General features: G+C 42.2%; 2 protein-coding genes across 4 annotated transcripts in view; both read left to right on the plus strand.

Moving 5' to 3' along the window:
- Positions 1-12,088, plus strand: part of MED13 (mediator complex subunit 13) — a 53,983-nt gene extending 41,895 nt beyond the window's left edge. For all 3 annotated transcript variants that reach the window (XM_082294837.1, XM_082294838.1, XM_082294839.1), the window contains 13 exons: positions 358-581; positions 1,138-1,327; positions 1,813-2,278; positions 2,907-3,126; positions 3,714-3,905; positions 4,027-4,250; positions 4,696-4,838; positions 4,945-5,103; positions 5,191-5,376; positions 5,584-5,732; positions 5,952-6,125; positions 7,210-7,310; positions 7,958-12,088. In XM_082294837.1, the coding sequence (XP_082150963.1) occupies positions 358-581; positions 1,138-1,327; positions 1,813-2,278; positions 2,907-3,126; positions 3,714-3,905; positions 4,027-4,250; positions 4,696-4,838; positions 4,945-5,103; positions 5,191-5,376; positions 5,584-5,732; positions 5,952-6,125; positions 7,210-7,310; positions 7,958-8,090 (2,561 nt within the window). In that variant the 3' untranslated portion in view covers positions 8,091-12,088. The remainder of the gene's footprint in view (positions 1-357; positions 582-1,137; positions 1,328-1,812; positions 2,279-2,906; positions 3,127-3,713; positions 3,906-4,026; positions 4,251-4,695; positions 4,839-4,944; positions 5,104-5,190; positions 5,377-5,583; positions 5,733-5,951; positions 6,126-7,209; positions 7,311-7,957) is intronic.
- Positions 12,089-12,385: 297 nt separating this feature from the next.
- On the plus strand, positions 12,386-27,083 carry INTS2 (integrator complex subunit 2). The gene is made up of 24 exons (XM_082294452.1): positions 12,386-12,725; positions 13,201-13,339; positions 13,973-14,075; positions 14,246-14,359; positions 14,698-14,828; positions 14,915-15,088; positions 15,596-15,822; positions 16,337-16,462; positions 17,021-17,092; positions 17,194-17,308; positions 17,946-18,014; positions 18,180-18,314; positions 18,731-18,907; positions 19,150-19,258; positions 19,962-20,066; positions 20,543-20,707; positions 20,855-21,056; positions 21,595-21,720; positions 22,326-22,515; positions 23,445-23,687; positions 24,680-24,787; positions 25,183-25,288; positions 25,458-25,634; positions 25,861-27,083. Exons 1-24 carry the CDS (start codon positions 12,433-12,435, stop codon positions 26,028-26,030), a joined length of 3,576 nt encoding a protein of 1,191 aa, XP_082150578.1. The 5' UTR covers positions 12,386-12,432; the 3' UTR covers positions 26,031-27,083.
- Positions 27,084-27,491: the final 408 nt, after the last annotated feature.

Consider the following 27,491-nt stretch of genomic DNA (forward strand, 5'->3'; position numbering starts at 1 on the left):
TATGCTTAGAATATTTACATATTTTCCCTGTCTTTGGTCCCTGATTGCTTTGGCTCTGTGGGAAAAGGCTTCCTGAACAGTGCAGATCTGTTATTGATTGTCTGTGTACTGACAGAAATATAAAACACTGTGGAACTTTTTCTTGAGGCCCTGAGATATTTCAAATAAAAACAATCAGCTGATGGGTTTTTTGCAGAGGGTTGGATCCTACACTTTGGATCTGTAAAATGAGAACTATTCCATTGGTAGCCAGTGCTCCTTCCTGTGAGATGCTGGGAACACCAGAGGCTGTTCTAGTCATGTTTCCTTGAAGTTAATTTTAAGCTTTCTGCTTAAAAACGTGTCTTGCTTTTCCAGGAACCGATGAGTCCCCGGAACCACTGCCAATCCCAACATTTTTGCTGGGATATGATTACGATTTCCTGGTGCTGTCTCCATTTGCATTGCCCTACTGGGAGAGGTTGATGCTGGAACCTTACGGATCTCAGCGAGACGTTGCTTATGTTGTGGTGTGCCCAGAGAACGAGGCTCTGCTCAATGGAGCCAAAAGCTTCTTTAGGGATCTGACTGCAATATACGAGGTACAGGATTTGTGGCAGTTTGCAGTGAAATGGATTTGGGAAAGGCTGTTTCTAATACGTGCTCATAAGGACTTATCAGGCTTGTCGGAGCTGATAGCGACGCCTGCTCAGAATGCTATCTGGGAAAGCTGCTCGGAGGGATTTTAGGAATGGGCACTTGGAAGATAAGGGCTATTCGTGCTGCTCCCCGTTCCTTTCAGTATTCGCCGTTTCCATCCGATAAACGCCACCCGGTGGCACAGCTCTGCATTGCCACGCTAATTGTGTTACCTCCATTTAATTAATTAATTACATGCTTGTACTGCTTGGATTAGGATGAAGATTGGAGTAGGTGATTATCAACCTGGTTTGCTTGCATTTAGGAAAACGCTGAAAATAAGCCATAAAATCACTATTCAACATTTCCTACTGGGGGAATTCTAGAATTATAATGTTACTTTGGAATACTGTAAATAAACTGAGAATTTATATGTGTGTATATATATATATATATATCTCATATATCCTTTGTGTGATATTTAACAGCTTTTAAGGCTTTTTTTTACCTTTTTTGCAGTCCTGCAGGCTTGGTCAGCACAGACCTATCTGTAAGTTACTGCCTGATGGGATCATGAGGGTTGGACCTACAGCCTCCAAGAAGCTCTCGGAGAAGTTGGTCACGGAGTGGTTCTCACAGACAGCCAATGCCAACAACGAGGCATTCTCCAAACTCAAACTCTACGCTCAAGTTTGCAGATATGAGCTGGGTATGACTTTTTTTGATGTTCCTTATTTCATATGATTGCCACTTACTCCTTTGTATTAGAGAAGAAGGAATTATAGCTTGTTGTCTTATTGATTGGGGCAGTTTTCTGGTTTTAAGCTATATTTGAATATGTGCTAAAATGGCCTGTTACCATCCAGCAGTGCCCTTAGGGAATGGCAGTGTGGCTGCCTGACGGGGACTTTAGTTGTCTTCTTGTATTGGTGACTTTGATTCTGAAGCAGTGATTTCCAGCAATTCAACACATCTGGAAAAAAAAGAAAGTTAAAAATAGATTTCTTGATATTTCTGAAAGGCTCTTATGAAAATATTAGAATTTGAAAATTTAATACGGGTATTTTAATTTAAGAGGTAAAACGTATGCTCAAGGTTTGCTCTGTTTTGTTACAACCGTAGACTTCCATAGGTGACATAAGCATCAAAACAGCTGCAATATAAAATTTATGCTTTTTTTTTCCCTGGTTTTAGGTCCTTATCTTGCTTCTCAGCCTTTGGACAATTCTTTACTTTCCCAAACAAACCTGGTCCCTCCCTCCAGCCAGGCAGCCTCTGCTCTGCCCCCAGTGACAGCCCCTGCTGCAAATCCCAACACTCCGTCGTCGGCTCCTGCAGCTCCCACCAGCAGCACCATCACAGTGACCTCCACCAGTGCCATGTCCTCTGCAGCCACTACAGCCAACTCCACCCTGACCACCACTGCCCCATCCTCCTCCTCTGCCAGTCTGGGCAGTGGCATTCCAACGAGCAAGCCTTCCTCATTCCCACCTTTCAGCAATATGAACAATACCACTCCTGCCTCCCTGCCCGCCCAGGCTGCACCGGTCCCAAATGGGCAAACTGGGGGGCAGCAGCAACAGCCAACACTGCAAACAGCAGGGATGTCTGGAGACACGGCTGCAGCACCTGCACAGCCCCATCCAGAGATTTCTGAAAGGTAGGGAACTGCAATCACACCTGCAGCTGAAAAGTCAGCTCAACTAACGTGAACTTATGAATGCACTTTCACCCCCTCAATAAAAATCCTGTAATTATTTTCACCAAGCTGCTTTTTAGGGAGAATGAAGTTCAGTTGTGGTGGAGCTGAACCTTTTGGTTCCACTTGTAGCTGCAGTTCTAATTGCATCTCACTGTCTGCTCTGGTACAAAAATAAACTTCCTTTTTTTTCTTCTCTCTCTAAAGAGAGAAAATTCACCAAACTACTCACTTCAATATTTTAAAGGGCTGGGGAAGGAGGGGGAGATGGATAATTGGCACCATCTTAGAGTTCTATTTTCTATAATCAAAGTTAGAGTGGTGAAGACAGCTCTTACTGTAGATATTCTTGTTCCCCAGTTAAGCAGTAGTTGAGCTGCTGTAATAAAAAAGGCTAAAGGAAAGAAAAGGGATTCAGAGTTACTGATAAGCTCCCACACAAAAATGACATAAAAAGACTGTTTCTTACACCACAGTTGACTCAAAGGTCTTTCAGATTAATAATTGACAATTTGATCTAGTTTTGAAGTGGAACTAAATCTTTATAAAACTCAGCTGTTTGTAACTGGTTTCAAAATTTCATTTCCAGCACTATGGATCGTGATAAAGTCGGAGTCCCCACAGATGGAGATTCACATGCTATCACCTATCCACCTGCAATTGTAGTTTACATAATTGATCCTTTCACATATGAAAAAAAGGATGAGAACAGTAGCTCATCTAGTTTGTGGACACTTGGACTTCTGCGCTGCTTTCTAGAGATGGTTCAGGTTCTTCCTCCCAACATCAAGAACATCATTTCTGTGCAGGTGAGCCAACAGAAACAAACAGAGTATCCTTGGCTTTGGCTGTGTTTTGGGAGCAATAACACCCTCAAGGTGGAAGTTGCATTTCCTTTGCAAACATTACTTACAGTTCTCCAGCTGTTAAATCATTAGGTTATAGCTTTTAGAGCAGTTTGAGTGCTATTAACCAAAGCTGAATCCTGTTGTACATTCCAAACTCACCAGTCTTATCTCAGAGGAAATGTAGTGCCCACTCCAATGAGGAGTGAAGCATAGGAAAGCTGCTGGTCCTGTACTGGAATCTGCTGCAATTCTAACCCTGCTGGGCTGTAGGCAGAGCTCCTTCCAGCAGGAGCTGCAGGACCAGTTAATAGAGGGCAGCTTTTTGGAGGGATCATTAAGATTCTCTTCTAAACAAATTATTTTTTCCTCTGAACACAATTTCAATGAGAATAATTTCTTGAAATCCCATGGGGCTTTAGAAGAATTGGAAGAAATTTGACTGCAAAGTACAATTCAAAAAGCAATGTACCAAGTACTGTGTCAAAAGCCATTTAATGTATTGATGAAACAATGATTTTTTTTTTTTTTTCTCCTCTCCTCTGTTCTAGATTGTCCCATGTCAGTACCTGCTCCAGCCTGTGAAACACGAGGACCGGCAGATTTACACTCAGCATTTAAAATCTTTGGCATTTTCAGCTTTCACTCAGTGTCGGAGACCTCTCCCAACTTCCACCAATGTGAAAACCTTAACTGGCTTTGGCCCAGGTTTAGCCATGGAAACTGCTCTTAGGAGCCCTGATGTGAGTATTGTTAATGGGATTGTGGAATTACCCAGATCAGAGAAAGGTCCCTGCTTATCAACCAACCATCTTTCATGTTAGGAATAACCAAACTTCATTATCTGTTCTGTCATCTTTCTAGAGACCTGAGTGTATTCGACTCTACACCCCTCCTTTTATACTGGCTCCAGTAAAGGACAAGCAAACAGAGCTGGGAGAAACCTTTGGAGAAGCTGGCCAGAAGTATAATGTGCTTTTTGTGGGCTACTGTTTGTCTCATGATCAGAGGTGGCTGCTTGCATCCTGTACAGACCTCTATGGAGAGCAGTTAGAAACTTGCATAATTAATATTGATGTACCAAACAGGTAAGAACCCAGCTGTTTAATTCATTTTTAGCAAGTGTATTTTCTTTCACTCCCCTTGAAGAATTGGATTGGGTTTGGTGCTGTAAGGATAACTGACTTTTGTAGACTTGCTGTGTTGCAAAACTGGCTAAAGCAGATGAATATTTTCCTTATTATGTGTATATTGTTTTGAGTTAAATTTCTAGAAGACCATTGTTTAGTTTCATGTGATTCTTGAGTGTTATTGTGTGTGTCCTCTCCTCACTTACTGGCTTTTAAGGTCAGTTTTTGAATGTGATTAATTTAAAATACAAAAAAAACTCTGAAGTTGCAGCTGATGGACTGTAATACCAATGGTCTTGGGTCCTGTGAATGTTCAGGTTAATACAAAAAAGTTCTAAATGTGGCATTAAAAATTTGTTGCAGGTGGGTTTTAGCTTTGTTTTCCCTTCTTTCTTAACTCTAGAGCTCGCAGGAAAAAGGGTTCTGCCCGCAGACTTGGTCTCCAGAAACTCTGGGAATGGTGCTTGGGACTTGTGCAGATGAGCTCTTTGCCATGGAGAGTTGTAATTGGCCGCTTAGGAAGAATAGGACATGGGGAATTAAAAGGTAACCGTAGCATTTTTTGGAGTCTAAAGCTTTAACTTTTCAGTAATATCAAGTGTCTATCCCTGTTTCTGGAAGAAAACCTAAATAATGGCATTTCCACCCTCAGACTGGAGCTGTTTGCTGAGCCGCCGGAACCTGCAGTCCCTCAGCAAGAGGCTGAAGGACATGTGCAGGATGTGTGGGATCTCTGCCGCAGACTCCCCCAGCATTCTCAGTGCTTGCTTGGTGGCCATGGAACCCCAGGGATCCTTCATTATTATGCCAGGTATTTGGGAAACTCTCTCTTTTTGGCACGAGAAAGAACAGTTCAGGCTTTGCAAAACTAAGAAAGTGCTTGATTTGTCTCCCAAAGATTCTGTATCCACCGGCTCTGTGTTTGGGCGCAGCACCACCCTGAACATGCAAACGTCTCAGCTGAACACACCCCAGGACACGTCCTGCACTCACATCCTGGTGTTCCCCACGTCTGCATCTGTGCAAGTGGCATCATCCACTTACACCACTGAGAACCTGGATCTGGCCTTTAACACAAACAATGGTTTGTACTTTGGATTTGTTCTTGCCTTCTAAAAACCCCTCGTCACTCCCCCTATAATGAGAATAAACTGTTCATTCTAAGAAACCATTTCCTTAGAATAATTTCTGAAGAACCATTTCTATGGAAATTCACTTTTTTTCTGAATGTATCGTCATGTTCTATACATAGTGAAACTGTGGGAATTCACTGGTCTTGTTCTTTTTCAAGATGGAGCAGATGGAATGGGAATCTTTGACTTGTTAGACACTGGAGATGATCTTGATCCTGATATTATAAATATTCTTCCTGCATCTCCTGGTGGATCCCCTGTGCATTCTCCAGGGTCCCACTACCCCCATGGAGGTGATATGGGCAAGGTAAATATTGGAGTAAATACCGTTTTGTGTGTGCGTTTTGTCTGTTTTTTCTCCATCTGTTAATTTCCTTTTGTGGAATGAAAGGTGTTGAATCACTTGGATATTGGATTGTCATGTCATGCTTGGATATTTCAAAATGTTTTGTGTTTCAGAAGCTACAGATAATTTCTATTAAATTTGTGCCCTCCTAATCCAAAACCATTGCCTGTTGTGTTCCAGGGTCAAGGCACAGATCGATTGCTTTCCACAGAATCTCATGATGAAGTAACAAATATACTGCAGCAGCCACTGGCCCTCGGTTATTTTGTGTCAACTGCCAAAGCAGGTCCATTGCCTGACTGGTTTTGGTCAGCGTGTCCTCAAGCACAAAATCAGTGTCCCTTGTTTCTTAAGGTACTGTACTGGCACAGAGACTTGTGCAGCCTGAGGGCTCTGGGGGTGAAAGCTGTTCTGGTGAAACCAAAGTCACTGCCTGTCTCTGGAAATAGTCCTGCTTTTGCTTCAGGAGAGGCCAGGTGTGAAATTTTTGAGATTTGGCTGTTTGGAAGGTTCTGCCTTGCTCGTGGTTTCTTCTTGGTAGTCTGGACTCTTTTTGCCAGCTTTATGCTCCAGGATTTTGTAAGAACAGGCTGAGTTCCTGGACAGAGCTCTGGTTAAGGCCGGACTCCAGTGGGGACTGGTGGTAGGAAAGGGGGTACACAATGCAATGCAGGACCTCAGTTGCACTGGGTAAAATAAGGAATACTGGGTAAAATAAGGAATCTCTTTCTGTATTGCACAAAGCATAAAACCTGTTTTTTCAAAGTTGGCTTTGCCAAGTTATGGCCCTTGTATCATCTGTCTGGGTATTGTCTGAGACCCTTATCTCCTTATGGCACAAGCAAGACATACTGGGCACATTTAAGGCCATATATTGGGATACAGAGAAACTTTCTGTATTAACAAATCAGCATCTCTAATATTGTGCTTTGTTTTCTTATGATACAGATATATCTTCTGCAGCCTTGTTTGTGTCTGGATTAGCAGTTCCTCTTGGCCTAAGCTCAGCTGTGGCTTTGGTATAGGTTATTATTTTGAAGAGGGGATTTATTATTTACACTAAGCAGCTCTATATATGAAATATAAATAGACCAGGCCTATGGAAAATAACTGAACTTCCAAGTCTTTGTGTTATTAGACATCCTGGGCCACTTGAGTTGCTTTTTTAATAATCACTTAATGTAAAAAGGGATTAAAAAACCCACTAAAATATATTGCACTACTAGCACTGTGCTTTTAGGAGAGATCTGTGTGAGAGAATATAAAGGAAGACCTTATATTCTGATAATTCCTGAACTTGTTGATGGCCTAAGGATAAGATTTGTTTTGGCTTGTGTGTCAGACAGAGAAGGAGACTGCAAGCTGCAACAATATGGGGGAAGGAAATACGGTGCAGTTGATCAGGCAGTAACTTCTGGCTTCCTTCTTCCTTCCTCAGGCCTCTTTGCACCTCCACGTGCCTTCAGTGCAATCAGACGAGCTACTCCACAGTAAACACTCCCATCCACTTGATTCTAATCAAACTTCTGATGTGCTCAGGTATTTATCATTGATCACTCGCAAAAATATTGTGCATTTAGTTTTAAATGCTGCTGCAGGGAAGCTGCATGTTTATTTTTTCTGCTGTGAGTTTTTTTCTTTGCACAGCTGATACCCTTAGTGCAGATAAATTGCTGTGCTTTAAGTGATTAAGTGTCACAGAACAGTGGAATTAAAACCAAACATTTCTAAGCCCTTCCTTAACTAATCAGTGTTTGAAAATGTTTGAAAAACAATGAGTTCCTCAAACTAGAAGAGAGTTTGAGGTCTAACACAGAAGACAGTAATAGTTAAGCAAGAACATTGCATGGCAATCTCATGGAAAATCAGAAATGCTGAAGGACGGGAGCCCAGACCTATGTAAACATTGGATAGTAATTGAGAAAACATCAGATTTTTTTTTCTGTTTTTTTTTTTAATGTGAACCTCTTGATATGAATTAAGCATAGACTATTACAATGATAGTTTTCCACTGAAAGCAAGTTCAGCTCCGAACTGCTTGTACTAATTCAGAAGACATGTTATTTCTGAATGTTAACAAACCTATTTTACGTTTTGATGCCAAAGAAAGTGGATTATAGTAAATTAGGGCTGTAAAGTTGTGCTGAGAAAATGTGTTGACCTGACAGAAGGCTGTTTGTTTTCAGGTTTGTTCTGGAACAGTACAATGCACTCTCCTGGCTAACCTGTGATCCTGCAACCCAGGACAGACGGTCATGTCTCCCAATTCATTTTGTGGTGCTGAATCAGTTGTATAACTTTATCATGAATATGCTGTGATCTTCATCTGAATTTTGCAAGACAAAAATGAGGAAAAGGGATATTTCACTGCAGGACTAAGTTATAATTCTTCTCAGTGCAAGTTGTTTGTGATGGGGTATGAATCTTGTTACTTCCAGCAAATATTGTTTTGACTTGTGAGAGGGGCACCCATCGCCCTGCTGTCTTTGAGTCACTGACTATGGGGGACGCTTCAGAATGATGATCAGAAAGTGTATTATAACATTTTTAGTAGCAAAATTAACCATTTTTCCCCAGCCACAGTATTTGTGAAGAGTAATGAGCCATAGTACCCAGTCATGGTTAATGAATTTTAAAAGCATGGAGATGAGAAGAAACATGAGGAACAATTAAGTTTCAACCTATGGCTTCAGAACATCAAGATGTTCTTGTATTGGATTATAGTACTTAGTATTCAAAAATGCCTGCATCTCTTATTTATTGTAAGTTTTTAAATGTATAAATTGTCTTATATTTCTTAACCTCTTTTATAAAAATTTTCCTAGAAGGTTTATACTGCCTTCTTGCTTTAAAGCAATTGGTCTAAAATATATGTAATCGTCTTAATTAAAAGTTGCAGTAGGTTGCTTTTAGAGTATTATTTTTTTGTAAGGGGTGGGTGGGGACAGTAAATTTGTATTGTCTTGATGTACAGTTTAATGGGGATAGAGGGGTTAATGTCCATACCATTGTGTGTGGGGGATTTACAGCTAAGCTGTAGTTGCAGAGTACATGTACAGTAATGAAGTTCACTGTGTTTATATAAATTGAAAAGGTACCGGGTCTTACAGCATTTTATATCACACCTTTACAGAGTAACAATGGCAATATATAAGTGATATTGTAGGTGGTTTAACTTGTAGTGAGAATAAAACGAATAAACTCTTCAATTGAAGTTTGTGTTATGGTTCAGGGCTGTGGCTAGATTCTCAGATCCGCTTCCAGGACACAAGTTTTAATATCACAAGAATATCTCTTGTGCATTGTTGCTCCCTGGATATTCTTGGCACTGTGCTCATTGCATTGTTTGCTTCCACATTTGTCATAAAATGCGAATCTGAGGCGGAACACACAGAAAACTCTGACCTTATCCAAAGTCTCCTGCCAGGCTGAAATTTAGCCCAGCTCTAGCCATTTTACAAATGCAAAAATAGTCAATCTTGACTTTAAGATTGGTGTGTGTTTAACTAAAATGTGGTGTATATAGATCCTCAGTGAATTCTGGTATTCAGATTTTATTCCACTAGTAAAAAAACAGCACGAAACCCTGAACATTTTCCTTTTCCATGTATTTTTGGCACTGTGGTGAAGGTCCCAAGTATCAGTGTATGGCCTTCCCCATATCCCGTTTCCAGGCTCTGGCTGGGGCATGTGCCAAGGAGGCTTTGCCCTCCCCAAGGAAGGGACTGACAAACCACAAGGCTTTCCTAAATGTCTCCCTCTATCTCCAGTCACCATTTTTTCTCAGTAGTTTCCTTCCTTTTTCCTAGCACATGCCAAATGTCTGGTGCTGCTCTAAAATAGCCCCTACGGGTGCTGAAGAGCAGCTGCAGATGCTTTTTCTGGGTTCCTTATCTGACTGCCAGATGAAAAACTGAACTCCTGCAGCGCTCCTGGGAGCCTGTCACTATAACCCAAGTCCTGGGTCTTAATACTGTCTGTCTCGCTGGTTTAAACCTGTAAAGGAGCAAGTTTTAAGATCCATCTGTGCACCTGCTGTTAGCCCTCTACAAGGAAGAATTTGCTTGCATTTACCAAACTTACTGTGTTCATGAAAATCTCGTTTCGTAAATGCAAAAGACCTGCCTGAGGTGATTTTTTTCGTATGAACAGTCTCACTGAATCGTGTACATACAATATTAGCAACTTTTTTGGTTTTGTATAAAGAAGTTGTACAATTGGTGATGAGAATTTTCAGTCATTTCTTCAGAACAACATGAGTGCAATCAGAAGTTAGCATATTTTGATAAATAGAGTTAAAAACTGGGTCTGTCCATGACTTTATCTCGGTAATGCACCACAGATTAAACGGCACATTATTGTCTTACAGAAGGTTTTTTCTCATTTGGTTGACATTTTTGAAGTGGAAAAGTGCTCCTAAAACTGGAATTTTCAAAGTGTATGTCCTTTTTATTTTGAGCTTTGTTGCTAAGTGGTTATTTCTAACCCTGGCTCAGTCAACCAAGTTCCAAGGGCTGGGTTTTGGTGTGGCTTTGTTTGTGTTCAATCTGACTTGTATTCCTAAAGGTAAGTGAATCAGCTGCCTGAATGTTGGTGTAACTGTATTCTGTTACCTGGACCAGCCGTCCGTGTGAAACTCCTACTGTGAAAGCTGCCAGTTTCCCACTCCTCCCCCCATCAAATGCAATTAAAGTAAATTATAATATTATAACCACTATAAAAGATTAGAAGGGCCATTTCTGGAGTGATAGTCACAGCCGGCAATGTACATATCGAACCTGCCAGCACCACGGAGCCAACTACTATATTGGGCATACTTTTTTGTTAGCTACTTTCATTTAACTATTTTAAGTGCACATAATAGCTGGTTTATAAATAAAATTGTCACAATCCAATAAGTCGAGGTTGTTTAGCAAGTACAAGCTTAAACAGCTGAAAATTTCAGCTACAGCTTTTCAAAATGGTCTTGCAAGAAAATGTTGTTCCTGTCAGTGCTTTAAGTAGCTGTGGAGGTTTATCTCTTCCAATGAAAGAAGAAGCTGAGAAGCTTCCATTCCAATTAAAAATACATATTTTAACCCAGATATTACTGCATTTAAGCCTTTTAGTCACCTTTGATTCACTACTATTTGAATTAGTTTTCTGAAAACTGTTGCTAGACCAGCAAGGCCACCAGCCGTACTTGTAACAACCCTCACATTTTAAAAGTAGCTGTAACATTTAGATCTTTCTAACATTCTCTGAAATAATTAAAGATAAATGGATTTATATTTAAATCCTCAGCTATGTTCTTACTTAGCTGTCAGTTATGGCGCAGATTATTGTATTTCTATATTTACCTCTGATGGTAATTTTAACTTTGTGTGTTGCTATGAAGACTTGCTGATGTCTTTAATCAAGCACTATTTGTTAATACTGTAATATCAAAATATTATGTTGCATTATTTTAAGGCTTTCAAAAATAAGAGTAAAACATTTAAAAAAAAAATGCTATTGCACCATATAATTTGCTGCACAACAGTATGGCACAGCATATCAGTCTGTTGGAATAGTAATGCTGCATCAACCTTGGTTTTGATCTGGGTTTCTTTGGAGAATTCATTAATGGGGTGACATTGTACAACATTACTGTCTCGCAACCTCCAGCTGGGAAGGTGGTTTTGTTTTATTATTATTTTTTAATTTTTTTTTTTTTTTTTAACTAAAGGGCCCAGGACTATGCTTCATACTTAAAGGGTTTTTTTATTATTATTTGTGGGTGTACTTTTTATTTTCAGTGGAGTAAAGCTTAATTTACAGTAAAACTGGATTTGGGACCTACCACAATCCTCAGGGTCACTTTTTCAGGATGCTACTCATCGAGCTTTAGGTTTTTCCGAGTCAACTGGACGTGAGGACCTTGCCGAGCGCTGGCTTGGGATGCCGCAGCCTGTGGCCTCGTGACTGGACATGTCGTCCCTCTGGCACGGCTGGACACACCAGGGAGCCGCTCCATCGCCCCGATGGCACGGCTGGGCACACCACGGAGCTGCTCCGACACGCCGCTGGCATGGCTGGACGCACTGGGAAGCCATTCCAACACCCCAGCTGGACACACCAAGGAGCTGCACCACCGCCTCTCTGGCACCGCTGGACAGGTCCAGGAGCTGCTTCAACGCCACTCTGGCATGGCTGGACAGGTCAGGGAGCTGCTCCCACATCCCTCTGGCATGGCTGGATTTGCCGGGGAGCCTTGCACAGCCGCCGCCATGTGCCCTCGGCCAAGCTGCCGTCGTATTTATCGTGACAAAACACAGAAACAAAAAGCGATTTAAGGAACAAACACTATTGCTGCCGAATGCCATAAACACTGAGTTGTACAAATTGTGATCGAGGAAATGAAGAAAAAAAAAAAAAAGGTTTATACTTTTTAAAAAAAAAAATTCAAATGGAATAAATTATTCATGAAGCCTTGATTGTGATGTGGGTTTATTGAGGGGGCGGGGAGGGCGGTGCCCCTCAGCCTTTCCCGCCCCTCAGCCTTTCCCGCCTCTTCCTTTCCGCCCCTCAGCCTTCCCCGCCCCTCGGCCCTCCCGCCGTGACGTCACTTCCCGCTTCCCCCGGTAGTGGCGGCGGCGGCGGGTGGGCGCGCGGGAGCTGTGAGGGGGCAGCTGCCGCCGCCATGTCCGAGTGCTCGGCGCTGCAGTTCGTCAGCCCCTACGCCTTCGAGGCGATGCAGAAGGTGGACGTGGTGCGCCTGGCCGCGCTGAGCGACCCCGAGCTGCGGCTGCTGCTGCCTTGCCTCGTGCGCATGGCGCTGTGCGCGCCCGCCGACCAGAGCCAGAGCTGGGCGCAGGATAAGAAGCTGATCCTGCGGCTTCTCTCGGGGGTCGAGGCGGTCAACTCCATCGTGGCGCTACTGTCCGTGGACTTCCACGCGCTGGAGCAGGACGCCAGCAAGGAGCAGCAGCTCCGGTAACGCAGAGAACGGAGATCTGTGGCGGAAGTGCTGTGTGGCTTTTCCAGCTGTTCTAGTTGTTGCAGCTGTTTAAGTGCCGGACGAACCCGGCCGTTCGTGTCCCTTGACAATCTCCTAGGAAAGCTCTGGGGTTTAATTGTCTGTGCTAGGGATCTGTTCCCCCGCCGTGCTCGGCGGAGGGTGTGGGGTGCACTGGGAGAGCTGCCCCGGCGGGGAAGGGCTGGGGCGGCTCTGTGGGATGAAGGGACAGGTCAGGTGGATGCGCTTCCCTGACTGTGCTGCTGGGGAATAGAAGCGCTTGAAATTTTGATGATCTACTGATTTAGCTGTCTTGTACTGCAATTACAACAGTCTTTACAGGTCTTTGGCGGGATAGAAAAGATCCCTGGAGAACTGCTGCCTTCCTTTAACCGAAAGCATTTCTGTTTTTGCAGAAACGTTTAATAGTTGTTGTTTTGAATTGTGTGCCAGGCACAAGCTGGGAGGTGGCAGTGGAGAAAGCATCTTGGTGTCACAGCTGCAGCACGGGCTGACGCTGGAATTTGAGCACAGTGACTCTCCTCGGCGGCTCCGGCTGGTGCTGAGCGAGTTATTGGCCATTATGAACAAGGTGAACTTCTTCATAGCTGGATATTTGTGAGTTTTAGGTTGCACACTGCACTGGCTGACACACTGGTTCTGTTTCTGGTGCTGCTGGTAGTGTGAGCACTCTTCTCTAGTCCTTACCTGCTTTATCAAGATTCAAAGTCTCAGTCTGATTAAACAGTGGCTTGTGCTTAAACTCTTTGTGACTTCCTAAAGGAAGTCTTTGCTGGTGTTATAGAGACTCTATAATACGCTGTACTCAAGCATAATGTGATCTGGTGACCTATCAGTGCAGAAATAATTTGGAAATGAAGTGATGACTTTTCTCCATCCCATTCTTTGCTCCTATTGCAGGTGGTATTAGCCATCATATTTCCCTTACCCCACTTCCTTGCTCACCCAACATTTTATTTTCCTTGTGTAAACTTAGAACGTCAGTGGGCTATTTTTCTGTCTTCTGAAAAGAAGCAATGATACCATCTGTGTTGAAGTATTTCCAGTAGTAAATATTTCTTAATCTACAAACTTCCTGCTTATTCTGTTTTGATAGCTCTATGCTTTTGGCAGTTTTTAATCTATTAAACATGCTGAATTTAAAGCAGATTTAGATAAGTTGTTTCATAAAACCTGTTCAGTGATGATAAATATTGTCTTGCAGGTGTCAGAATCAAACGGCGAGTTTTTCCTCAAGTCTTCTGAGCTCTTCGAGAGTCCTGTTTACCTGGAGGAGGCAGCAGATGTTCTCTGCATTTTACAAGCAGGTGTGGTGTTCTGTATTTATGGTATTCTCTGCCCTCTCACAAGTGCAACAAAAAACTTTTGGAGCTGTCGTGACAGATTTAAGGTTAATCTAAGCTGTGCAGCTCTTGGAAACGGGGTTTTTTGTTTCCCAATGAAACATTGTGACTTTCAACACCTTCTTTCCATCCAGAGCTGCCCTCACTGTTGCCAATAGTGGATGTGGCCGAAGCTCTGTTGCATGTTAAGAACGGAGCTTGGTTCCTTTGCCTTCTGGTGGCCAATGTCCCTGACAGCTTCAACGAGGGTGAGTTACAGCTGCTTCTTCTCCAGCTTCTGAAATGATTTCTGTCAGTGTGGTTAATTCTGGGCTAACCCACGAGTTACACAGATTTGAACTGCTGGATGGTGCCATCTGATCATGTTGATTCCCATTTTTTGCAGCAGGCTTATAGGCCAGGCTCGTTGTGTGTCACAGCTTTTCATCTGTAGGTCACCGTTACAAAGGCTGATTGGGCAGGGAACGGCTGGGGCTAAGAACCTGCTCTGTCCTAGCTAACAGTTCTTGTCCCTTCCACTGAGACATGAGGTGAAAATTTGTATTAGGAAGGGTGGATTTCCTCACAGCTGCTTTTGGATCTTTAGTCTGCAGAGGTTTGATTAAGAATGGCGAGCGGCAGGATGAGGAAAGCGTTGGAGGCCGGCGCAGAACAGAAGCTCTTCGGCACCTGTGCAAGATGAACCCTTCCCAAGCCCTGAGGGTCCGGGGCATGGTGGTGAGTCTGTCACGAGAATCATCATTAAGAACCTTCCTGAAGCTTCAGACCCAACAAAGATGGCTGAGCCTGAGTGTTTTGTCTAGGTGGAAGAGTGTCACCTACCAGGTCTTGGTGTGGCTTTGACCTTGGATCACACCAAGAACGAATCCTCAGATGATGGAGTGAGTGACCTGGTGTGTTTTGTGAGTGGTTTGCTGCTTGGAACAAATGCAAAGGTCCGAACGTGGTTTGGAACTTTTATCCGAAATGGCCAACAGGTAGGAAAATCTTTGAGTATTCTGCTTTTAAAGAAATATTCTTGTAGCTTGCTGTAACTCTTCTGGATGTGGGCTGCATATTTGTCTGAATGCACATAAATCCTTTTGCATGTCTTGAAGGACCTGTCTTTACAAGGCAGCCTCTTATGGGGCCCTCAGGTCTACAAATAATGTCCCTTGAATGCAGCAGCTGTTTGGTTGTTCCCCTGAGAGATTTTTAGGCACGGAAACCAGGGAATTGTGTGTTTGTAATATTTACCTGATATGTATGTTCATCCTCAGTGTTCACAGTAGGAAGATGCATCTTGACTTGCTTAGCTGACTTGGTTAAAGCTAGGATTTTGGTGTAAGAAGCTGTTCTAATATGGTCACATGTTGCCTGTTGCCCTGGTACTGAAAATTATTTAAAAAAAACAACCCTCTTCCCTTGACTGTGGAAACTCTTACGTAATGCATTGTTCGATGGGCTGAACTTGACTTGTTCTCTTCTTTTAACCCCTTACACAGAGAAAAAGAGATAACATCAGCTCTGTGCTGTGGCAGATGAGGAGGCAGCTGCTGCTGGAGCTCATGGGCATCCTGCCCACAGTGCGCAGCACCCACATTGTGGAGGAGGCCGATGCTGACACGGAGCCCAACGTGTCTGTGTACTCAGGGCTGAAGGAGGAGCACGTGGTGAAGGCCAGCGCCTTGCTACGGCTCTACTGTGCTCTCATGGGCATTGCTGGCCTCAAGTAAGGAACCTTCTCATGTGCTGGGGTTCTGTTCATGGCTGTCCATTTCAGCAGAGGATGAGGGCTTTGGGCGCTTCTGCCTTAATGCCACTGTGTCCTCAAAACCTGCGGCAGGACTCACCAATTTCAGTACTAGGGGAGGCTCTGTTGCTGCAAAATCACTTCTGCAGACTTCTTAAGGGAAGTCTAAACCCACATGGTTGGAGCAGTGTGTAATTGTATGGATTTTGAATTTCTGTTCCTTTGCTTTCACTTTTTAGAGAGTACTAATGTAGCATCTTTATGCATTGTTAGTTTCAATTTAAGTAGTTTGTACTAATAGGCAAGATTATATCCTGGGGAAGCTTTCTTACTGTTGTCTCTTAGCAGAGATTTTTACGTCTTTAAGTTCAGAGAGAATTACCAACTTGATAGATTGAATAACAGGGAAAACTCAAGTCTTTAACCACTGTGAGAGACTGGAAATCTCTTCCCTGTTAAATCCCAGCTTTGTTTTGTTCTCTGTCCTGCTCAGGCCCACTGATGAGGAAGCTGAGCAGCTCCTGCAGCTGATGACGAGCCGCCCTCCCGCAACCCCGGCCGGTGTCCGCTTTGTGTCCCTGTCCTTCTGCATGCTCCTGGCCTTCTCCACTCTGGTCAGGTACTCTCAGTACAGGAGGAGCTTTGGAAGATCTGACTGTTTTAGCACCATTAAGGCAATGCCCTTCCCAGACCTGCACAGTTTTTTCCCCTCTAATTCTTTATAAATCTCCGTAAGTTGATGGAAGGGATTTGTCTCACTCTGCAGTGAGTGAATGGATATTTCACTCTTGTTTTATAGCAAGTCTTTTGAGAGGGGAGCATTAGCATGAACTTAGTTTGAGAGGTTTTTTGAAGACTAAAGTAGGCCTGACTAGTTCACTTTTCTATGGAACTAGCTCATGGCTAAATTCTTTAGAGTCCCTGTTCAAAAGAGAAGCAGTGCAGATAATTCAGGGGGGTAGCTTTCTGTTGGGTGCATTCCAAAAAGGAAGTTGCCTGACAGTTGGACTGACCATTGTGCCAAATATCACTGCTTCTCAGCAGTTGGATGCTACAGTGAAAGTGACAAAAAGTCTCCTGGTGTAAGATTCCTCAAATACTGGCTTTTCTGCAAGTGATAGTGAAACTAGCACTGGGTTTCTGGGAAAAGGATCTATTATGGATTTTCTTTGTGCAGCACCCCGGAACAGGAGCAACTCATGGTGATGTGGCTCAGTTGGATGATAAAGGAAGAAGCCTACTTTGAAAGGTGAGAGCAGGCTGGATTTCTTTCAATGATTCCAGTAATCTCACATTTATTTATGTCCTGTTTACCTATGTCCTGTATTTCTTGCTCTTTGTTACCATCAGCATTTCTGGTGTGTCTGCTTCCTTTGGAGAGATGCTCCTCTTGGTAGCCATGTACTTCCACAGCAACCAGCTCAGTGCCATCATCGATTTGGTCTGTTCCACCTTGGGAATGAAGGTAAATCCTAAACTATTTCTAGCCTGTACATTTGTCTGTTAAAATCAACTTTTTGCTGTGTTTTGATGCTTTGGTATTTATTTTTGATATAAAGAACTTTAGTTTTGTAATATACCTAAACTAAACGTAATCTGAAAAATGGGTAATAATTCCTCTGAAAGAGCATTAAAATGTGCATAGCTCTTGATACAGAAGTATATTATGATAAAAGTATCTTCAAAAAGTGCTGCCCTGTTGAAATCATTATTTCCAAGAAATGAACTTCTTAGAAGACTGATTGAAGTAGTTTCCAAATGGAGCTACAAGGCTTTTATTTTAAATCATTAAAAGAAATATCTATATGTGTAAAAATTAATTTCAGTAAATTACTAAAGGGCATTTGCCAGCAATTCACTATTGTGAAACAGTGTCTCACTGGATGTAAAAGCTGGGTAGGGAGTTTTTAGGACAAGGAAGACATGAGGTGATGAACTTGTGACATTTGAAAATATTTCTGTTCGACATTTGGTACAAATGTGAACATTTTCCTGGTATCCCAGTCAAGACAAGTTTTAAAGGGCTAAAAGTTAACAGTTTATAAAATAAATTTAGCTGTAAGAAGTACTTTCAATTCTAAGTACTTTCTTCTGAATTTCAGATTGTTATTAAGCCCAGCTCGCTCAGCAGAATGAAGACAATCTTCACACAGGAGATTTTCACTGAACAGGTATTTTCAACCTAGGGATTTTTTTCCCCCCCTTTGCCCTTTCCTTTGCCTTTGGGGTATTCTGCAAAAATAAAGAGATTCCAGTCAGGACTGTGGCTCTGTGACTTTTACACCTCGTGCCTTGTGCGAAGTGGTGTTTTTCTGTTAATTGTATCTTTCCTTTAGGTGGTTACAGCCCATGCTGTCCGTGTGCCTGTTACAGGCAACCTCAGTGCCAACATCACTGGCTTTTTACCTATTCACTGCATTTACCAGCTTTTAAAGAGTCGTTCCTTCACCAAGCACAAAGTATCCATTAAGGTATGACCTTTGTTTTATTTCTGTTTGTAATTCTGAATGCTGATGAGGTTTTGCAGGCTGGTTCAATTATAGGAGCAGAATTCTTGATGAATTTTGTGCCTTACTACCATGTAATTTAAGAAGGAACTGTGTTTTAAGTTAGGGTGCCTATTTTTAGCTCTGTAATCCAGAGACCACAACTTAGTGAAGTTAAAAATAGTAAGTTTCTCTCCCCCATTTGTGCTTAATCGTAGTCAGAATGATTTTCCAGCCAGGACAAGTTCTGTTTGTGAATCAGGATCCAGGATACAGGGTTCATGACCAATTCAGAACTGATGTTGCACTTTCCAAAGTCAAAGCCTCATTTGTTAAAAGGGGTTTTACTTGTAGACAAAGCAAACTGGCAGCTGCTCATGTCATGGGACGTTCTCTTCTAGGACTGGATCTATCGGCAGCTCTGTGAAACCACCACCCCACTCCACCCTCAGCTGCTTTCCCTTATTGATGTCTACATTAACTCCATCCTTACTCCTGCATCTAAATCCAACCCAGAGGCCACCAATCAGCCTGTCACAGAACAGGAGATCCTTAATGTTTTCCAAGGACTCTCTGGGGTAATGGACTTGTTTGGATCTTTCATGTACTTTATGTGAACGTGATTCAGGATTTTGCACTTAACACTGTTAAGTTGCCTCACTTTTTGTCTTTACTGCCTGTAAACTGTTTCCTGCTACAGTCATGTGTTTTTAAGTGAATATTGTTACTCAGGTATTCATCATATTTGTAGGTAAACCCAAATTTTTCTTCACAAGAATCAGGACTGCAACCTGACCTTTGTGTGTGGTTTTATGTGCAGGGAGAAAATACTCGTCCCACCCAGCGCTTCAGCATCACCACACAACTGCTCGTCCTCTACTATGTCCTGTCCTATGAAGAGGCACTGCTGGCCAACACAAAGATTCTAGGTAAATGTGAGAACATCAGGGGGAAACAGATTAACTGAAAATTAGGTGCAAAGAGAGGAAAAAGTCATGCTGTTGTCAGATTCAAGCACAGCATAAAACTTTTAAGAAGTTTGTATTAAATAAAACATTACTGTAGAGATTTAGGACATTAAGTTCCTGCTAAAACTGTAGTTGAGTAATTTGTTTTGCAGATTAATAGAGGTCCAAGCTGGCCAAAGAGTTACAAGAAATGTTTATGAGCATCTAATGAATGTAACAACAATTAACAAAGACTTCATAATTGAGATCTTCATTTATTCATGTGTCATCAAAATTGCACACACTTTTCTTCGAGTTGGCAATTTTATAGTTGGCAATACTTAATGATCCCGTTTTTGCCTTTGAAATGGAGACTTTAAATCAGTGCTAAAAGACTGCTGTGTATTTTATTGATGAAATTAAACTTCAGTGAAAATTGAGTGCTTATATCTGCTGTGTGTTTTTACCAGCCCTTTTAAAGGTGCAAAACTTCCAGCATTCTTCAGTCTTTTTTCTTCATGCTAATCAAGGAAGCCTGAAACACTGTAAAATCAATTACAGATATTTTCTCAATTTTACCTGGATAGAGACCAGTGCTTTACATTTTCTTTATTGATCCAGTTGGGGAAATACTTGTTTTTAGCTGTAACTGTTACGTTTGGTTTCTTGTCCCGTTCCCCTGTAGCTGCAATGCAGAGAAAACCCAAGTCCTACTCTTCAGCATTGATGGATCAGATTCCAATCAAGTACCTCATCCGGCAGGCACAGGGGCTACAGCAGGAACTGGGAGGTAAAAATGTGTGTGAAGGTCTAAAGTGCATGAGAAGGAAGGCTGAATGTTCTCAGCTCAGTGGCTGTTGCTTTTTTCATAGCTTGCTTTCATCTTTACTGCTTTTAAAATCTCTCAGGAGTAGCTACTGAGATTGCAGAGATGTTTGAAGAGTAACAGTGAAAGTGTGAGGAAAGCAGTTCCTTTCAGAGTGGGTCTTACCTCCCTAGGGCAGGTTTTAGGGTAGGAATTACATGAGAATGTTGAATATTCCAGGCTGAGTTTAAGAGTTTATACTGTAGAGTCCTCCCACCTTTCCAAAGGGTAACTTTTCCTCTCTGTTGGAGTTAGAAGATCAGGTTATGAACGTGCACCTCACTGAGCTGCTTGGCAGTGATTCACTACAGGTCAGTGGTTGAAATGAAAGGCCCAGATGTGTTCAGGTGAGAGATGCAGCTGCTCAAATCTGAGCTGTGAATGTCCCTGATGTCCCCAAGGGTTGCACTCTGCCCTGCTGAGGCTCCTGGCCACCAACTACCCGCACCTGTGCATCGTGGACGACTGGATCTGCGAGGAGCAGATCACCGGCACTGATGCCCTGCTCAGGAGGATGCTCCTCACCAACATGGCCAAGAACCACTCTCCCAAACAGCTCCAAGAAGGTAAATAACTTCATTCCAAGTAAATTCTTTCCAAATGGGTTGGAATATAGTGGATTTGGAAGGGTCATTATACTGCATTGGTACAGCAGAAATGCTTCAAATGTCAGAAGTCCAGTTTTACCAAGGTCCCGTTGTTTTTGTTTGCAGCCTTTTCCATGCTTCCTGGAAATCACACCCAGCTGATGCAGATCCTGGAACATTTGACCCTTCTCTCAGCTGGAGAATTGATCCCCTATGCAGAAGTGTTGACCTCAAACATGAATCTCTTGCTGGAAGCTGGAGTCCCACGGGGGATTCTGCAGGCTGTCAATAAACTCTGGATGGTTCTGAACACTGTCATGCCCAGAAGGTATCAAGGCTCAGAAAACTGTTTGGCTTCTTGGTGCACATAGGTGGGAGGCCACTTCCCCTTTTAAAAATAATGACACAATGCCTTTATCTGGGAGATTGGATCTCTGTGGGTATCTGTGACTGAATAGATTGTGTTGGAGCTGCATTTCTTTTTGGTTTGTGGACGTTTTGAACCTTTGCATTTAAAAGGAAGGTGGTTCTTGTTCTCAGGGGAAAGGAAGTCACCAGTTCAGTTTAAAATACAGGAGTGTAGTTTTATACTGTCTGTTGTTTATGTGAATTCCTGATGAAACAGGAACTCACTTTGGTAAAAAAAATGGCTTTTTTAATGAAATAGATGCTCTACTGCAGTGAAAACTGCTGTGAGTCTGGGGAGCGTTAAGTTAACTGCACCTTGGTTAACTTCAAGGACTGAAAATAGGGATTTTGCTATTTGATAGGCCTAGAAAAATATGGCTGAGTGACCAAATGGTTAGGGAACTCCTTTTCTTATAAAAATTTTCTATTAAAAAATCACAAGAGTATTGTCATTTTAGGTTGTGGGTGATGACTGTTAATGCCCTGCAGCCTTCCGCAAAAATAGTCCGACAGCAGAAATACACCCAGAATGATCTGATGATTGATCCCCTGATTGTACTGAGGTGTGATCAGAGAGTTCACAGGTGAGTGTCTGTGCTGCTACACAGTGAATCCTAAACATAAGTTGTCCATCAGAAAACTTCTAAAAGCTTTCAGCACTTCAAAACATCTTTGCAAGCTAATCACAGGAGCTTGGCAATTGCATCTGTGTTGTTTTAAGCTTGGCCTGAGGACTGAGGAGCTGGGCCTGCTGTTCCAGCATTTAGTCCTGTCCAGCTGAGTGCCCAGCTGTGTTTTGGAAACTTTGAGATTTGCACATGGCTCATCCATTCTGGATTTGGGTGTGTGAATTTGTGGTAAATAGGCTTTGCAGCGTGTTTGGAATGGCTGCTCCATGTGGTGGTGGGTGAGGTTGTAGCTGTAACATCCTTCCAGCTCTTGTGCCATCCCTCTTGGGCCTGTAGGTTTTCCATCCTTTTGGGGAACAGTTTCTGCCAGTGGGTGCTTGATGGATGTGACAAAGGCAGATTTGCTTCATTTCCCAGGGAAGTCTTTGCAGTACTTAGAAATTGGTTCCTCCAGATGTCAGCGATGCCAGAGGAGGAGCTGTGGTGCTACAGCCTTTGGGAGTGCTTTTAGTTTGTTCATGTTACTGAAATGTCTTTATTTTACTGTGTTCCCATATCAGGAGTCCTCCTCTGATGGATATCATTTTGCACATGTTGAATGGGTATCTTCTTGCTTCAAAAGCTTACCTTAATGCTCACCTGAAAGAAACAGCAGAGCAGGACATTAGGCCATCCCAAAACAATGCAATGGGTCCAGAGGCCCCAGAAGTTACAAGAGAAGAACTAAAAAATGCTTTGCTTGCTGCTCAGGTAAGGGAAGAAGTGGATATTACGCAATGTGAGGAAAAACAGATAAAAGAGAAATGCAGAAACAGGAAATTAAAAAAGGGGACCTTTTAAATTCATTTGTTTTTTTACCAACTTCTGTTACCATGGAAAAGAAAACTGCCTCTCTATTCAGATGGTTAAATATTTTCTTTTTTCTTGTCTGAAGCATTGTGCTGATTTACTGCTTTGATAGTGGTTGTTCTGTCAGAACAGAAGAGTTCTGCTTACCAGCCCTTTTGCCTTGGTGCTTGTGTGACCCAGAGGCTGTTTCTGTGCTTGGATTTGGAGCAGTAAAACATCAATAAACGTGACAGACCTATGTCTGATCATCTGAAGGATGTTTCAGGGAAGCAGCCAGCACTGGGAAGTGGGAGGCTGAAGGACGGTTCACTTCCTTAGCTTGACCTTATGGAAATTCTTGAGTAATCCTGTTTCACAGACATCTCTTCATCCCTCTGTCTGGAAAAATGTCACATAGGAAGTTCCCATTATAACATGATTTTTGAGTTAATAGGAAGTTTTATATTTAAATGAGCAAGGTGGTCTCCCTTGAATACTGTGAATTACATGGCCTTGTGCATATTTTTGTCTGCTCTGGATGCTTTAAGGGACCACTGGATATTTATTTTGAAGTAATACGAGATTCCATTGAATTGACTCTTTTTATCTGTGATTATGTTAATCTGTTGGATTCAGCCTTTTTAAATTGGAGTCTTGATTGAGATAAAGTGTTGAAGTTTTTAAAATGTTCTGATTCTTGAGCTGAGTCATTTTCATTCTGCATTTAAAAAAACTTGTAGGTAGAAATCCTAATCACATGGCAATCTTCCATTTCTTAAATTGTCCTTATTTTGTATTTGATTTATTTCACTAGGAGTTTTTTAAGCATCATCTGTGGCTTTTCTCCACAGGACAGTGCTGCTGTGCAGATCCTTCTGGAGATCTGCTTGCCTACAGAAGAAGAGAAGGGCCAGAGCAAAACTGCTCATGATTTACTGAGGGATGTGCAGAGTCCCCCGAGCCCGCAGGGTGCTGAGGCAGAGGAGGAGGAGAGTTTGCTGTGCAACCTGCGGGAGGTGCAGTGCCTCATCTGCTGCCTGCTGCACCAGATGTACATTGCTGACCCCAACATTGTCAAACTCGTGCACTTCCAGGTCTGCTTTGCACTGCTTTAGCTCTGTTTTGGTTTGTCAGGTTGGCAAAGAGCCAAGTGGAGTGGTTGGGGGCTGCTGAATGTTCCTCAGAAATTACAGCAACCCACTTTTCTCCTTCCTGTCTCCTCCAATTTGTAGAGCTCACACTTCATCCCTATTTCAGTGCTTGGTGTCTTGGTTGTGGTAAGAAGGCAGCACCTGAACTCTGCCTGTTCCTCATCATTAAACACCTACTTTGTGCCTCTGCCCTTCTTAAATTTGTCCATCTAGGCCAAGGAAAACTGCCCCAATCATCTTATGATTACTTGTTCCACATCTTTTGTGGGTTAGTTTTTTCTGGCCATGTTTTTAAATTAATATTCCCATTATTCAAATCTCATTTGGCTTCAAATGTAAACATCTTATCTTTCCTTTTTGTTAGGGCACAGTTTATCTCTTTAGAGTGGAAGGAGAAAGGTTGGCCCTGCCAAAGCAGCTGAGCACCTTCAAAAAATGAAGAGGGGAAAGATTAGCATTTAAAATAGAAATGTGTTTTTAATGCATATTATATTACTCCTTGCCAGATGGCAGACTCTTTACAAGGAGTTAACTTACCTTGACCTGGAACTGATTAAGTGATAAAAAAGTCATTATGAGGCAGTTGTGAAAGAACAAGTTGGGGCTGATGGTGAAATTCAGAACACAGGAAAGACACAGAAGGAAAGGGTCACTGCAGTCTGGGTTTGGTTGGGGGATGGAGGGAGAGTTTCCATGCAAATAATTCATTGAATATTGAGGGTAAAGAACTGATTCAGACCCTGGGTTTGTACCCAGCCTGCCTCTTGTTGCCTTGGCATTACAGGCCTGCTGCAACCTCTGAACAAAAGGGAGTTACAAATATATTCATTTTTTAAAAAAGCATTAACACAGGTATAATTTAAAATCTTCTTTGAAGCAGGATTTTTAAAACACGCCTGTGACGCATTGGCACATCTGTTTTCTTAATCCCACAGGGTTATCCATGTGAGCTTCTGGCACTGACAGTGGCTGGGATCCCATCCATGCACATCTGTCTGGATTTCATTCCTGAGCTCATTGCCCAGCCTGAACTTGAAAAACAGGTACTGTGCAGCCACCTGGCTGGAGGATCACTGTGGGTGTTAGCCCTGATGAAATACTGGCTGAGGGGAGGGAATAAAATAGTTACTAAAAATGTCCTGTTCCAACTTGTCTGGGGTATTAAGGTAATATTTGTAGCACTTTTACCTTAAATTAAAGGCCTGGCATTGCAGACAACTGGAATTTGTTGGGCTAAAGATTCCCTGTTTCTGTATCAAACCTACTTTGTAGTTGCTCTTATTTAATCCTTTCTAGTATTGAGTTACTGCTGATCAACTAAGGTTAAAACTGGAACATATCAGACCTAAAGATCTTTTATCAGGGTTGCATTGTAAATTGTGTGGTGCTTTGTTGCTCATCTCTTGCTTCTGTCTCTTGCCTGTCCCCTACTTGACAGATCTTTGCCATCCAGTTGCTTTCCTATCTGTGTATCCAGTATGCCCTGCCCAAATCCCTCAGCGTGGCTCGTTTGGCCATCAACGTGATGGGGACCCTGCTCACAGGTATCACCCCAGCAACCCCAGAATTCGCTGCTGTGGGAGCCAGAATGATTTCTCTAGGCTGAATGCAGTTTTATCTAAGTGTCTAATTGCTGTTGTAAATGCAACAACAGTTCTTGATTGGATTTTATAATCATTTATTTTTACTTCTCCATTTTCTTCTGCTTGGCAGTTCTGACCCAGTCCAAGCGTTACACGTTTTTCATGCCCACCCTGCCTTGCCTGGTGTCCTTCTGCCAAGCCTTTCCTCCCCTGTATGAGGACATCATGTCCCTGCTGATCCAAATAGGACAAGTTTGTGCCTCCGATGTTGCTACACAGACACGGGACTTCGACCCCATCATCACCCGTAAGTCAAGAACCTTAAAAAACACCCCAAAGGAGTCAGACCTAGGGAACTGGAACAGAAGTGTTGTGGTGTCTCTAGAAATAACCTGTGGGGTGAGTGCTGGTGCCTGGAATAGTGCTGTCTCAGCTTTGCACTCTCATGGCATCAGTATTTGTGTTATGGCTGTAAAATAACAACTGTCAATACTTACTTAGATGTATTTTGCTGCTTCTGCTTCATTTGCTAGGTCTGCAGCAACTGAAGGAGAAGCCACATGATTTCTCAGGACTCTGTAAAGATTCCTCCAGCAAAAGCTGTTCCAGGGACACTGCAAGCCTGGACCCCGATGTTCGGCTGTGCCAGTGTGTGGAAAACACCATCATTGAAATAATTAACATGAGTGTCAGTGGAGTTTAGGAAAAACTCCAGGGAAGCTGTACTGTAGCTTTTCCCTCTGTTTATGGTGCCTACATTTGGAAAAAGCTGTGAAAGTGGACTGAGGAACTGGAGCAAAAGTCCACATTTTTCATTAATTTCATTCAGTCACAGCTGAGAAGAAAATCCTTTCAACAGGATTTTGTTGCTTTCAGTGAAAACTTCTGAGGCTGATGGGATCAGTAAATAGTTTCCAGGGAAACCATGATTTTCAGGCTTGCTCAGTTCCTGAAGTGATGCAGCAACACACCTGGAAGGGTTTTATAACACTGAAAAGTGAATATTTAATTTGTTGGGCAAACAGCAAAATGTTGGGGAAGAAAAATTTGAGATTGAAGTGCTTTGCTTGAGTTAAATGAGCTGCAGTTCCAGAGCCTTGCAGAGCAAGTTGGAATAAAATACTCCAAGGAATACTTGAAAAAGTGGTGTCAGTAACTTGCACCATCACACCGAGTTCTAAGAAAATGTTTTCACTTTTATTTGTGTATCAAACCATTGGTCAAAGCTTAAGTTCATGAGATCAGGAACTTAATTTAAAGATCAGCCAGCCTTCACTGAGAGTTTGAAACTGGTCTAAAAGTTTCTTTTAAAAAAAAGAAAGTACTGATAGTGAAAATGAGCTGTATAAATGTGATTTTTTAAAGAATGCACCTCAGATGATTTTACATTTTTTAACTTAAAAAAGTTGAAAAAGACTTGAAGAAATGAAGAAATGGTATCTTGAGCTGTCATCAGGATAAGATTAAAAAAAGAAATGGATGCTGAGGGTGACTGTGCAGAGGAATAAGGAGAGGAATTACAGGTTTCAGCCATGCCAAAGCACTTCCAAGGCCAAATCCTTTGTGCTCCATCATGGAGTTGGTTGTTCTTTTGCATATAAAGATGGAATTACCACATGGAAATGTGGGAAAACCCCTGTGGATTTGTGTTCCAGGATTCCTGGCTGTAACACCCCATATCACCATCTGCCTACCGAGTGTATTTTTGTCATCTTAATGTAAATTATGTAAATAATCTGAATGTATGTATTTTTTCTTCTCCTCAGTTCCAAGTGTAATTTTATATGCTGTAGTGGTATTTAAATAAAAAAACCAACAACAGTACGACTGAAATTCAAAGGGGTTGCCTGTATTGATCTTAAGTTTTCCAGATTCATCCCAAATTTCACCTGAGGAAAACACCTGGGGGCACAGACACCTGACAAGAAGAGAAGAACTTGGGGCTTCTGTGTGTGGCAGTAGTGAAAAGACACTGGCTTTATGAAAACTATTAATTTTTTCATTGTGTTTTTCATTTCATTTTCTTGACTTAAAACAAGGATGATAATAATAGTAATAATAATAATGATAATGATACCAAGTAATGGTATGCAATGCTTATACAATTTATTTATAATAGATACAAACCCAAATAATAGAATAATATGATAATATAATTCATAAT

Source organism: Coloeus monedula, assembly GCF_965178545.1.
Source record: "Coloeus monedula genome assembly, chromosome: 20".
Lineage (NCBI taxonomy): Eukaryota > Metazoa > Chordata > Aves > Passeriformes > Corvidae > Coloeus > Coloeus monedula.